Source organism: Homalodisca vitripennis, chromosome 1 (assembly GCF_021130785.1).
Source record: "Homalodisca vitripennis isolate AUS2020 chromosome 1, UT_GWSS_2.1, whole genome shotgun sequence".
NCBI classification, from domain to species: Eukaryota; Metazoa; Arthropoda; class Insecta; order Hemiptera; family Cicadellidae; genus Homalodisca; species Homalodisca vitripennis.
The window spans coordinates 144556173-144571762 of record NC_060207.1 but is presented as its reverse complement, the minus strand read 5'-3'; the positions used below and the strand labels follow the sequence as shown (position 1 = coordinate 144571762).

General features: G+C 35.7%; 1 protein-coding gene across 1 annotated transcript in view; it reads right to left on the bottom strand.

The window, feature by feature from the left end:
- LOC124353538 (ecdysone-induced protein 74EF-like) overlaps positions 1-15590 on the bottom strand; it is a 73902-nt gene that overhangs the window by 44590 nt on the left and 13722 nt on the right. The window contains exon 4 of the mRNA XM_046803426.1: positions 6747-6815. Within this exon, the coding sequence (XP_046659382.1) occupies positions 6747-6815 (69 nt within the window). The remainder of the gene's footprint in view (positions 1-6746; positions 6816-15590) is intronic.

The window sequence follows — 15590 nt, the reverse complement described above, 5'->3', positions numbered from 1 at the left end:
CTCATCAGAAGCCATCAGTCAAACCTTTGTAGGATGGCGTGCAGCTGACAAGTGTGTTAATATAGCACACTGTCGCACAAATAACTCAATCATCCATGCAGACTACGTCACATTCCTGCCCGCTTTCATCTCTCAGCGACTGTGCCCTGCGTGTTTACACTGCGAAACTTGCAAGCAATCGAGTTTATTTTCTGTTTCATATTAAACGCGAAACTTTCTCAGGGGAATGTGGTACTTCAGCGAATCAATGTTTCCTCAAGCGTTAACATAGATTATAAGACTTAAAATATTAAATATTTCAAATACAAAAGTATTTTTCACGATCATTTTTTATACATTATTGTTTTTGCAAAAGTTAATAAATATGTACAGAAAATTACCATAAAATGTCCAGAACACTCGCGAATACTTATGGCAAAATACAGTAATCAAAACAAATACACTGTATACGCCAAGAATTTTTGAGTATGAAATAAAATTTGAATGTCTTTATTAATAGAGAAACAAATTTTCAAATATATTTTTGTACTCTCTTCAACCTAAGAATTTAAACAATTTACGGCTGCAGTATAATAAGAGGCCACCTCCACAATAGAATCATATTTATGATTATCTAAACTATAGAAACAAAAGAATTTACAAAACTTACGTCATAGATATTTTAAATTTTAATATAATTCAGCTGTTTTAAATCTAAAATATTAACAATTTACTGATGAATAAAAACTATCTACGTTATGTGTATCTATAAAATGTATTAAAAAAAAAACAGTTTAATATTTAGTTACTTTTTACTGTTTTTAAGGATAAATGTGTGTGGCAGCTAGTGACACAACACATATACTAGCGGTCATTACTCAAATACCATATTTGTGATTGTACTTTGTTTGAATTAATTTGGAACACTATTGTTATTTAATACATTAAAAAGAGCTGATAAACATTAATTGTAAATAACTGTAACTAAAATGTTTTTGTACGTGTATAGTTTAAGTATTTCTAATTGATAATTTGGTACCCTGATACGATTGCAGTGGTGGCCTCTTACTATACTACAGCCCAGTTTACTATTGTGTTTATATCGTGGGGCTGTTTCCTTTTTAATTGGCATAGTCTATAGATTAATTTTTATTCATAAGCACGTTAGTAAGCAGTTTAACAGTACTTTTAAAGTACTATCCTTTATTAAACTTTACTACTAGGAAGAAAAATTCATCAATAAACAATGGTTGAATTTTGGATAGATCTTTAGTATGATCAACGTCTCAAATAAGTTCCAGTAACATAAGATTCACTAATAATAAGGGATTTTACAACTCTTGTCCTACTTCTGGAATTTTAAAGATCTTAGATTTATTGAGCGAAAATCGGGATAATCTATTTAATAAATTTGTTTTTCTTTGTTGTGGTTTTATAAAATGTGGGTTTATTTATTACCTGTAGATTTAGAGAGAACTGGACCAGTTATTTTGTATATTTCATTAAAATATTTAATTCGTTTTTTTTTCAGTTTTAAGGTTTGCTAATGGGGTGGGATCTTCTTCTCTCATTGAATTGGAGTCTTCAGATTACTTCAGATAACTGTTAATAAATGAAAGCGATTGTGTCTTGTAATAGTAGTGGAAATATATGTGAAGTTAAATTAAATTAATTACTCATGCTTGTTCTTTTTAATCAAAGTTTCACTCCTTGTATATTTTTTAAGTTTTCTAATTTTAAAGAAAAGAATGTATGTTTGTGTTATCAATGTAAATATATTAGTTAAATGTTTTATGAGGTTCAGTGGAAGAGAGGACTTAATACGTTGGAATATCTGACGTTAGCCTGTATGGTGTATTGAGATGCCTTACACTTTATTATTTGTGTTTTGTCTCTTAACACAATTCGGGTAAAGTTACGAATATCAAGACAGTTACAGCATTATTTATTTCTTAGCTATATGTTTCTAGAGAATTGCACAACATCGGTTTGGATTCTTCGTCCACTGCTTGAACGGATAAGGAAAGCTCTCTTGAAGCTAAAGAAGCATTGAGAATGTTATGTATCTTTCTTATTTCCGCATTAATCGTAGTTGTGTACTTATAAAAAAATTGCGGAAAAGTTGAGATTAACGATACCTCTGTTCACATTCCTGTTCGAATAAACGCGCACTTATTCCCATCGGAGCGGTCTGGGACAGACTGTTTAAGGTCTCTCCGGCTTGTATTATAATCTAGCCTTGGTGCACCTAGTAAAATAAAATCTATGAATGAAAAAGAAATAGTGACTATAAATAAAAAGTAATACAATGCACATAAAGTAGTATTTACATGTGTTTTCCCAGCTGATAATTGAATGAAACTCTGCCACAGACAATAAATCACTAAACCATAATAACCCCCACAGTTCTACGCGGCCACGCGAGTGTGTGCGTGCGTGCGTGTGACAGTGTGCGATTCGGTTGACCAGACTGTAAGCATATTATAAAACAGAACTAATTCACCCCTCACAATGACCCCGCTCCGTGTTCAGATGAGTTGTTAAGCGCTTGGAACAAATCTCAACACATCCCCAGGGACTAGGGGAGCGTCTGGCTGTCGTTCGCTACACAATGAGCGAAACACACACATCAATAATCACTGTCAATGACTTTTGAAAGTTAATTCTTTTATTTTAGATTAAAATACTTCTGAATCGTATGATACTTTATAAAACTGCTTAATACCGTGAAGCCGCTGCAGATATGGTGGTAATATTGTTCCACCTTCTAAAATTAACACTGATGCCGTAGAGAGAGCTAATTTTAAGTTATAAATCACCCTCAAGGCAACACTATTTAAGAACCTCCGCGCTCAATGACGATCCTATTTCAAGTGGTTATGCCCGATGAACAGACGCTGTTATTGTCAATGAAGAAATGATGTACCCTGCCAAGACAACCAGACTGCAGAGAGCCGCACTGCGCATGTACCGGAGCCCCGGGCGTGTGTGTTCTCGAACTTGATCCGTGTTATTAGTTTAATAACAGTTCTCGAGTATATTGACAGATTGTGTAAACACTTCCCCTCCTCGGTGCTGAGCGGCGGCCATTACAATTAATCAGCTGCTTAACCTCTTGCTAACATCGCATCGCCCGCTGTCTTGCTTGGCAATATAACTGGTAAACAACCCACAACCACCCCCACTCTCATCCCTCAACTTCGGGGCTACACTTATATGAAACATAAACTCTTTAAGTTTTCAAACCAATTAAAGTAGAATGGTCTCGGAAAAGAGATGTTCATAGATCCCTTGGTTTTAGCTACTACCCCTAATTTTATAAAATTTCAGTGACTCACAAATAGGATCAGAGGCATAATTATCCTAGGGATTTCTCCCTAAACTACTACTTTTGTGCTAATATCATATACTGTAATCTAGAAAATTGCGTTGCCATACCTACTCCAAAAAAGGGCCCCAAAATATCTCAAATTTTATACCAATCTCTGTTCTAAGTGTCGTACCCAAAAATTTTCGAAAAGGCTATACACAAGTTAAGCTTTACCATCTTCTTTCCTCACACTAGCATTTTTTTTTAATGTTATGACAGATCGTTAGATGGCCAAAACGTGTTGTTTCTTCTGTTGTTGAGGGACGAGGTATAGTTGATATTATTGGATTTTTTATCATTTTTTATATTATTGGCGTTTACTAATCTACCAATCACCTATTTTTTGAGAAATCTTCCGGCTGTTAGATTTTCTTCTGGCCTTACTTTCTGGATTAAGCCCTTATTAAACTATTCCATTCAGAAGTGTTATTTACAGAACAACTTCGTGGAATATACACATTTAAATTATAGAAATTTATGTATAAACATTGGGGTGAGAGATGAGAAATATACTGAACAATATAATTTAATATTCTACTACAGTGACTTATAAACATCACAAAATGTAACGAGACAAATAAATTTAAAATGTATGCCTATGACTTTGTAACAAGAAGCTTCTATTTTCTACGTAAGAAGTGTATTGAAGTTTATATTGTCACGTTTTGAAAATTCGGTAAACAGAACTTCGCAAAATTATCAATACAACGATTCATAGTACTGTTTGCAGTTCATGTCCGTGACCTCAAAAATGTTCTTGGTTGAAATAACCATTTTTTACAGAAAACTGTGTGTGATATAAGGTAAAAGAAGCTTTCGCCTTAAGATGTCAGTAATTTTACTATTATGTGCTCTCGTCAATCTAAATCCAGCTAGCTGTTACAGGATGCAGGACCTGTAGTTCTGTAGATCTCACTTTAGTACTGATATTCGTAAAGTTCCCGATAGCAAAAATTCACTAGTGTTATCAACCCAAACCTTGTAGATTAGTTATTTTCATTTTGTTCAGCCGCCTAATAGGGTAATACAATTAATTACATTGCACTGTATTTAACACTTTATTAAGCATGTATCCATTTAGATACATCATCCTGACTATGACTATGCTGTGACGTGTGATACAATCACTATATACTGCCATTCAGAGTTAGACTATCTAGCACAATAACTGGTTATCCCTGTATTTAGCATGTACCCATTTAGATACATCATCCTGACTATGACTATGCTGTGACGTGTGATACAATCACTATATACTGCCATTCAGAGTTAAACTAGCTAGCACAATAACTGGCTATCCCTGTATTTAGCATGTACCCATTTAGATACATCATCCTGACTATGACTATGCTGTGACGTGTGATACAATCACTATATACTGCCATTCAGAGTTAAACTATCTAGCACAATAACTGGCTATCCCTGTATTTAGCATGTACCCATTTAGATACATCATCCTGACTATGACTATGCTGTGACGTGTGATACAATCACTATATACTGCCATTCAGAGTTAGACTATCTAGCACAATAACTGGTTATCCCTGTATTTAGCATGTACCCATTTAGATACATCATCCTGACTATGACTATGCTGTGACGTGTGATACAATCACTATATACTGCCATTCAGAGTTAGACTATCTAGCACAATAACTGGTTATCCCTGTATTTAGCATGTACCCATTTAGATACATCATCCTGACTATGACTATGCTGTGACGTATGATACAATCACTATATACTGCCATTCAGAGTTAGACTATCTAGCACAATAACTGGTTATCCCTGTATTTAGCATGTACCCATTTAGATACATCATCCTGACTATGACTATGCTGTGACGTGTGATACAATCACTACATACTGCCATTCAGAGTTAAACTATCTAGCACAATAACTGGTTATCCCTGTATTTAGCATGTATCCATTTAGATACATCATCCTGACTATGACTATGCTGTGACGTGTGATACAATCACTATATACTGCCATTCAGAGTTAAACTATCTAGCACAATAACTGGTTATCCCTGTATTTAGTATGTATCCATTTAGATACATCATCCTGACTATGACTATGCTGTGACGTGTGATACAATCACTATATACTGCCATTCAGAGTTAGACTATCTAGCACAATAACTAGTTATCCCTGTATTTAGTATGTATCCATTTAGATACATCATCCTGACTATGCCTATGCTGTGACGTGTGATACAATCACTATATACTGCCATTCAGAGTTTAAACTATCTAGCACAATAACTGGTTATCCCTGTATTTAGCATGTATCCATTTAGATACATCATCCTGACTATGACTATGCTGTGACGTGTGATACAATCACTATATACTGCCATTCAGAGTTAAACTATCTAGCACAATAACTGGTTATCCCTGTATTTAGTATGTATCCATTTAGATACATCATCCTGACTATGACTATGCTGTGACGTGTGATACAATCACTATATACTGCCATTCAGAGTTAGACTATCTAGCACAATAACTAGTTATCCCTGTATTTAGTATGTATCCATTTAGATACATCATCCTGACTATGACTATGCTGTGACGTGTGATACAATCACTATATACTGCCATTCAGAGTTAAACTAGCTAGCACAATAACTGGCTATCCCTGTATTTAGCATGTACCCATTTAGATACATCATCCTGACTATGACTATGCTGTGACGTGTGATACAATCACTATATACTGCCATTCAGAGTTAAACTATCTAGCACAATAACTGGTTATCCCTGTATTTAGTATGTATCCATTTAGATACATCATCCTGACTATGACTATGCTGTGACGTGTGATACAATCACTATATACTGCCATTCAGAGTTAAACTATCTAGCACAATAACTGGCTATCCCTGTATTTAGTATGTATCCATTTAGATACATCATCCTGACTATGACTATGCTGTGACGTGTGATACAATCACTATATACTGCCATTCAGAGTTAAACTATCTAGCACAATAACTGGCTATCCCTGTATTTAGCATGTACCCATTTAGATACATCATCCTGACTATGACTATGCTGTGACGTGTGATACAATCACTATATACTGCCATTCAGAGTTAAACTATCTAGCACAATAACTGGCTATCCCTGTATTTAGTATGTATCTATTTAGATACATCATCCTGACTATGACTATGCTGTGACGTGTGATACAATCACTATATACTGCCATTCAGAGTTAAACTATCTAGCACAATAACTGGCTATCACTGTATTTAGTATGTATCTATTTAGATACATCATATTGATTATGAATATGCAGCATCTATGACTCACTTACTATACAATGGTAATAAAAGCGTTAAAACATATTAAATAGTAGTAAAATTAAACGTTAGTATTGTTGTAAATACCTGTAGAAGAAGACAGTTGCTGGAACTCAGGGACGTATTGTTCGCTGTCATCGGTCTCACAGCTGCTACCTGGTGGCAAAAATACTAACTTAACTGCCAATCTAATTAAATTACACAAATAAATATCTTTTACGCATTACAGTATTTTTATAGTTCTATGTTTTTGTGGGACGGATTTTATTCATAATATGCAACAATATGTGCAAATGTAGTCTAGACATGGATACCGATTTTACCACCTTAGACCACAACACTAAGAGTAAACGATAGTAGACTTAGCCTATTCTGTAAAGGATCAGAAATATTTGAGAAACCTTACCAAAAAGGCAGAACGTGTTATTTATATGAAATATTACTAAGAAGAATATTTTTTTTTAAATAACATGTAATATCGTTAAAAACATGTAATTCCTTTATTCCCACTTATTTCCTTCTGTCATTTTCTAAGAACTAATATAAATATATATTATAATAAATAACATGCATAACACTGATGTACTCATATTCTGTTAAAATCCATATAAACAAAAAGCGTCCAATACTACAATAGGAGAAACATGTCAGTCAAAATACTGCAGCCCAAACACTTCAATTTAATTTCCCCAACAGCATGAACGTGACACCCAGACTATACATAATTTATCGTCCTTATTCATAATAGATAGTTAACGAAAAGCAAATAATAATGTGTTTTAATCTAACACAGCTCAATGTGGTGAAAAGTCGTTTGTCATCTGGAGGGACGTGTGGTTACATCAATGGCAGTGTCAGAGCGGACAATCTCAATGTGACAAACGAGAACTTCTGTCATTACTGAGATTACCTTACAATCGATAACTGTCTTCCTCAGAGACGGGCATGCTACAAGTCGCCACCTCTGTGTTACTTGTAAGACCTTTACATCAATGACAGTGTCAGAGCGGACAATCTCAATCTGACAAACGAAGATTCCCGTCATTAGTGAGATTAGACCTCACAATCGATAACCGACTTCCTCAGAGACTGGCACGCTACAAGTCACCACCTCTGTGTTACTTATAAGGCCTTTATATCTATGGCAGTGTATCTCAATGTGACAAACGAGGACACTACTGAGATCAAGACAATCAGTCAGATGCTGAGCCAATCGATAAGCAGGGCACTACAAGTCACCACCTTGTGTTACTTGTAAGATATCTTATGACAGTGTCATCTCATGTGACAAACGAGGACCTCATTACTGAGATAACAATCGATAACTGTCATCCTCAGAGATGGGCACGCTACAAGTTACCACCTCTGTGTTACTTGTAAGGCCTTTATATCTATGGACAGTGTCAGAGAAACAATCTCAATGTGACAAACGAGGACCAGTCATTACTGAGATTACCTTACAATGGATAACTGTCTTCCTCAGAGATGGGCACGCTACAAGTTACCACCTCTGTGTTACTTGTAAGGCCTTTATATCTATGGCAGTGTCAGAGAGGACAATCTCAATGTGACAAACGAGGACTTCAGTCATTACTGAGATTACCTTACAATCGATAACTGTCCTCCTCAGAGACGGGCACGCTACAAGTCACCACCTCTGTGTTACTTGTAAGGACTTGATATCAATGACATAGAGGACAATCTCAATGTGATAAACGAGTACTTTTGTTATTACTAATATTATGTCACAGTCGATAACTCACTGTTTAATCATTAATTATTAGATCACTTTCCAGACACGTATTTTTATTATTATTAGTCAAGTAATGTATGTAAGTTCCTGACGATGTAACAAAGTACAGTGACAGCAGTAGATCGGTAATAAGAATTCAAGTTTCTCTTTGGATTATTTTTTTTTCGAAAACATAGGCTATCTAAAGATCTATTTGAGAGCAAGGATATCGAAATATAATTATTACCTTATATTTGACATTGATTTTGTACTGCATTACGTGACTTACGGTTATTGTTACGTACAGTTTCTAAACAAGCTATAGTTCAGATTATAAAATCGATCTATGAAATTTCCATAGTGTTAAAGGGACGGATTGATTTATTTCCATTTAATGAAAATCGAAAAAATGTATATTGTCATTTTTCCATTTATTTTTTTTAATTTTCATTTCAAAAAGCTTAATGGAGCTGTACATCTGCCTAACCTACAGAAAACTATAAGAAAAAGTAATATTTTTATTCCGGATTCCCTGAAGCTTATAGAGAGAGTGCAACACATTTATATTTGGTCCTGCCCAGGATCTCTGAGTGATAAATTGTAGATTTTTGTGTTCCATAAATGCAGGGGAAAAAGGTTGACAACCGGTCGCCGTTTATTTTTATCGCGTTCCTATCACAGTCAACGAAGGAGATGATGGTAAGTTGCAGCTCGCGAGAAAAGAAGACTGTCTGCCAGAGACATTTAGTAGCCATTCCCTGTTAATCTCAAGGTGTATATCAACGACCACTTGACGACTCAAACTCGGTAGTTGTTCAACATAGAGTACTGAACGGACGGTAGCTGTCTGCTGTGGGAGGGTGTTGGGTAAAGACATTTAGTAGCCATTCCCTGTTGATCTCAAGGTGTATATCAACGGCCACTTGACGACTCAAACTCGGTAGTTGTTCAACGGTGCCAAAGAGACGATGTTTGTAACAGAAGGTGCTATCAGCTGTGGGGAGGGTGTTGGGTAAAGACATTTAGTAGCCATTCCCTGTTGATCTCAAGGTGTATATCAACGACCACTTGACGACTCAAACTCGGTAGTTGTTCAACGGTGCCAGAGAAATGATGTTGTGACAGAAGCTGCTGTCAGCTGTGGGGAGGGTGTTGGGTAAAGACATTTAGTAGCCATTCCCTGTTGATCTCAAGGTGTATATCAACGACCACTTGACGACTCAAACTCGGTAGTTGTTCAACGGTGCCAGAGAGATGATGTAACAGACGGTGCTATCAGCTGTGGGGAGGGTGTTGGGTAAAGACATTTAGTAGCCATTCCCTGTTGATCTCAAGGTGTATATCAACGGCCACTTGACGACTCCAAACTCGGTAGTTGTTCAACGATGCCAAAGAGACGATGTTTTAACAGAAGGTGCTATCAGCTGTGGGGAGGGTGTTGGGTAAAGACATTTAGTAGCCATTCCCTGTTGATCTCAAGGTGTATATCAACGTCCACTTGGACGACTCAAACTCGGTAGTTGTTCAACGGTGCCAGAGAGATGTTGTAACAGAAGGTGCTATCAGCTGTGGGGAGGGTGTTGGGTAAAGACATTTAGTAGCCATTCCCTGTTTTATCTCAAGGTGTATATCAACGTCCACTGGACGACACAAAATCGGTAGTTGTTCAACGGTGCCAGAGAGATGATGTTGTAACAGAAGGTGCTATCAGCTGTGGGGAGGGTGTTGGGTAAAGACATTTAGTAGCCATTCCCTGTTGATCTCAAGGTGTATATCAACGGCCACTTGACGACTCAAACTCGGTAGTTGTTCAACGGTGCCAGAGAGATGATGTTTTAACAGAAGGTGCTATCAGCTGTGGGGAGGGTGTTGGGTAAAGACATTTAGTAGCCATTCCCTGTTTTATCTCAAGGTGTATATCAACGACCACTTGACGACACAAAATCGGTAGTTGTTCAACGGTGCCAGAGAGATGATGTTGTAACAGAAGGTGCTATCAGCTGTGGGGAGGGTGTTGGGTAAAGACATTTAGTAGCCATTCCCTGTTTTATCTCAAGGTGTATATCAACGTCCACTTGACGACACAAAATCGGTAGTTGTTCAACGGTGCCAGAGAGATGATGTAACAGACGGTGCTATCAGCTGTGGGGAGGGTGTTGGGTAAAGACATTTAGTAGCCATTCCCTGTTGATCTCAAGGTGTATATCAACGGCCACTTGACGACTCAAACTCGGTAGTTGTTCAACGATGCCAAAGAGACGATGTTTTAACAGAAGGTGCTATCAGCTGTGGGGAGGGTGTTGGGTAAAGACATTTAGTAGCCATTCCCTGTTGATCTCAAGGTGTATATCAACGACCACTTGACGACTCAAAATCGGTAGTTGTTCAACGGTGCCAAAGAGAGATGTTTTAACAGACGGTGCTATCAGCTGTGGGGAGGGTGTTGGGTAAAGACATTTAGTAGCCATTCCCTGTTGATCTCAAGGTGTATATCAACGACCACTTGACGACTCAAACTCGGTAGTTGTTCAACGGTGCCAGAGAGATGATGTTGTAACAGAAGGTGCTATTAGCTGTGGGGAGGGTGTTGGGTAAAGACATTTAGTAGCCATTCCCTGTTGATCTCAAGGTGTATATCAACGACCACTTGACGACTCAAACTCGGTAGTTGTTCAACGGTGCCAGAGAGATGATGTTGTAACAGAAGGTGCTATTAGCTGTGGGGAGGGTGTTGGGTAAAGACATTTAGTAGCCATTTCCTGTTGTATCTCAAAGTGTATATCAACGTCCACTGGACGACACAAAATCGGTAGTTGTTCAACGGTGTTAGAGAGAGATGTAACAGACGGTGCTATCAGCTGTGGGGAGGGTGTTGGGTAAAGACATTTAGTAGCCATTCCCTGTTGATCTCAAAGAGTATAACAAACTCGAGGAGATGTTCTACACTAAAGATGCGGAAAGTATTCCTAGCCGTGGCTAACACCCTCCCCACAGCTGACAGCAGCTTCTGTCACAACATCATTTCTCTGGCACCGTTGAACAACTACCGAGTTTGAGTCGTCAAGTGGCCGTTGATATACACCTTGAGATCAACAGGGAATGGCTACTAAATGTCTTTACCCAACACCCTCCCCACAGCTGATAGCACCGTCTGTTACATCATCTCTCTGGCACCGTTGAACAACTACCGATTTTGTATCGTCCAGTGGACGTTGATATACACTTTGAGATAAAACAGGGAATGGCTACTAAATGTCTTTACCCAACACGACTCAAACTCGGTAGTTGTTCAACGGTGCCAGAGACATGATGTTGTGACAGAAGCTGCTGTCAGCTGTGGGGAGGGTGTTAGCCACGGCTAGGAATACTTTCCGCATCTTTAGTGTAGAACAACTCGAAGAGATTACGCAAAATAATGCATTCACTAACGAAGTTGGTTATTATTACCAACGCTAATTTTTACATATACATGGTATATACAGGGTGATTCATGAAGTTCTCCCCCCACTTCTACAGCACATTGTACTAGTAAAAATAATGAAAAAATGTTATATAAACATAGGTCCGAAAACGCTTTCGTTAGCGAGTTACAGCTAGCGAAAAGATTTCGCCTGAATTCCTGGGTAAAGAGTAAAATAAAGCCATACTGAACTTTTGGAAAGCTTAATTAAGTAAGAAATATCGTGGATTCTTATGTATTTTTTACCTGATAAAGCTAATAAAATAGGTTTCAGAACTGTACCTGTAGTAGTTTTTGAGGGAGTCAGGGTTAAATGCAAAAAATTGGGGCACGAAACAATGTTTTTTTAAGTTTGATGTACAATAACTTTGTTAAATTGGTAATAAATACATAAAATCAACAAACATTAATTGTAGAGAATTTAATTCTGAGAAAATTGATATAATCAAAGTCTAAAATAAACAGAAATAAGTACCAAACAATCGATTTTATTCAGTATAATACATTACTAGCTGTAAAGAAATACTGTACGGCATTTAGTTAAAATAAAACAAAAAACAAAATGTTTGTTCCTTAATGATGAGATAAATTGAGAAAACAAGATTAACTGTTAAATAAATTTGTTTGTAAATAAAAATATGTTTTATTACGTTGTATTTTTTTTTAATAAAAAATTTACATCAAATGTTCGAAAATAAAATGAAGCAAACATTTTCCCCATTATTGTTTTACTAATCATCGAAATGCAGTTTTTTGTTTTTATTATTTCTAAGTTGGTAACGCATGAATAACAGCTGATCAACAATGGTATTCTGTACTGTTACGTTAGAACTGTGTATTAGTGGTGTTTTGCAAGCTTACAGCAGGAAGATCGGGTTCTGTGAATCGTGTTATTAAATGCAATTTTTCTGTGAGTTATAATTCGATTGTTTATTTAGCGAAAAAATGCCTTACTTATTTACATCAGAGGAATATGCTGATATGGTTTTTATTTTGGGTTACTGTAATGGTAATGCTAGAGCTGCTGTAGAAGAATATGAACTACGTTACCCTAATAGGAAGATTCCAGATACCAAAACAATTTCAGGAACTTTTCGTACTCTTCGGAAACAGATCACTACCAAGTACTAGAACCAATTATGAACGAGCTGTCCAACTTGATGATGATATTGTTATTAATGCTGTTCATCGCAGTCCCAGGTGTAAGTACACGACGTATTTCTAGGCGGATAGGAGTTTCGCAGTCAACGGTGTGAAGGTCACTTAATCGAAACAAATTTTATCCGTTTCATAAAACAAAAGGTTCAACATCTACAGCTAGGGGATGGTCCGCTTCGCTTGGAGTTTTGCAACTTTTTGAATATTAATAATCAACTCTACAAGCGTATTTTTGTTTACGGATGAGGCACAATTCACTCGGGATGGTGTCAATAACTTGCACAATGAACACTCATGGGCAGAAGAAAATCCACATGAGGTAGTGGAACAGAACTTTCAACACCGATTTAGCGTCAATGTCTGGTTGTGGCCTTTTTGCACAATCGGCTGATTGGACCTTTCATATTACCTGGACGCCTTAAATGCTGAGTTCTATTTGCATTTCCTTCAAGAAGAGTTGCCGCAGCTGTTAGAGAATGTTCCTTTACATCTCAGACAAAATTTGTACTTCCAGCATGACGGAGCACCTCCCCACTTTTCACGTGCCGTTTCTGCTTACTTAAATCATCACAATTTCCTGGACACTGGATTGGTCGTGGAGGGCCTCACCCTTGGCCACCAAGATCACCAGATCTATCTCCATTGATTATTGCATCTGGGGGATGGATGAAAAAGACATTGTATACAAGACAAAAGTGAATACTCTGATGAATTAATTGCCCGTATTATGGATTCGGCTGTGCAGATACAGGGAAGTCCTGAAAAATTAAGAAACACAACAAAAGCAATACACAAACGTGCTGCAAAATGTATTGATAATGATGGCCTCATTTTTCGAACATCTATTATAAAAAGGTGCGTACGGTTGGCCCAACCTGATTAATTTTGCTTAAAACTAGTAATGTATTATACTGAATATAATCGATTTTTTGGTACTTATTTCTGTTTTATTTTAGACTTTGATTATATAAATTTTCTCAGAATTAAATTCTCTACAATTAATGTTTGTTGATTTTATGTATTTATTACCAATTTAACATAGTTAATTGTACATCAAACTTAAAAAAACATTGTTTCGTGCCCCAATTTTTTTTTGCATTTAACCCTGAATCCCTCAAAAACTACTACAGGTACAGTTCTGAAACCTATTTTATTAGCTTTATCAGGTACAAATACATAAGAAATCCACGATATTTCTTACTTAATTAAGCTTTCCAAAAGTTCAGTATGGCTTTATTTTACTCTTTACCCAGGAATTCAGGCGAAATCTTTCGCTAGCTGTAACTCGCTAACGAAGCGTTTTCGGACCTATGTTTATATAACATTTTTTCATTATTTTTACTAGTACAATGTGCTGTAGAAGTGGGGGAGAACTTCATGAATCACCCTGTATAATTTTAATGTAGGTATTTTACGTATACAGTAACTGTATCCATTGCCTAGTATAAAACAAGTATTTTTTTCCAACACAAAATTTAATTTTTTATTAATACTAGTCCGTTTTATTTTAATACTCTTTAGAAATATTTCAAGAATAATTCGAACTTATAGGATATATTAATATTTTAATATTTATTTTATTTTAATATATTTAAATATATTTTATATATTTATTTCAAATTTGAATTAATCTTTAATGTTTTAACTCTATATAGTTTGTATTACAACTGAAGCATGTATATTAATTCAAATTCAATTTTTATATGGGTCTTATATGCATAATGTTATCCACTAGCTAGCAAAATATTTATTGTTTGAACACAAATGCGTAAATATTTATAAATGTCAAATAAAAGTTCTTATTTTATTTAATTGCTCATATAAACAATTCTAAATTTTATTGCAGTTAGAAGATACTACAACATTATTTCGTTCAAATTAATGTTTACAAGTTAGTTAAATTTAAGACATTTTCCGTTAGTATACTGAGCTCGTATAAATAAGATATGTTTCATTTCTTTTTTTAATATTTCTACAGTAAATAGCAACTTTCTACTTTAGATTCTAGATGTATTAATCCATGCAAATACGATATACAAAATCATGTTTTTCAATATTTGTTATAAATATTTAGGATGTAAATATTACACTATACAAAAATAAAACAACTTGGTTCTCTTATTTAATAATATATTTTTTATTTAGCTTGAAAAATTGCATCAATTTAATTATTTTCTTCCATAAGTAATGATGCACAATATACACGCTCACTAAACATTTATTTTACTTCTATGAACCCGAAGCATGTTAATATTAATAGTAATGTAAGCGGAGTTATAATAACAAAAATTTTGATGAGTTATTATTAGCTATACAAGTTAGTAGTACTCGTATTACAAATTTATAAACATTGACTCCATTCTATTATATTTTCTTTTTACTTTGTGAATAAAATTTTCAATGTTGAAATCTCAAATAATTCTACACAGTTTGTTTATAAATTTGTTTATTCTGCTATTTTCTCGTTTCCGTCGCGGTTACTCGTAAGACCAACGTAAAAATATCAGCTAACGCTCAGCCCTTACGATAATAGATCCCATAATCGAATTCAGTATTCCTCACACATATTCCTCACATAGCT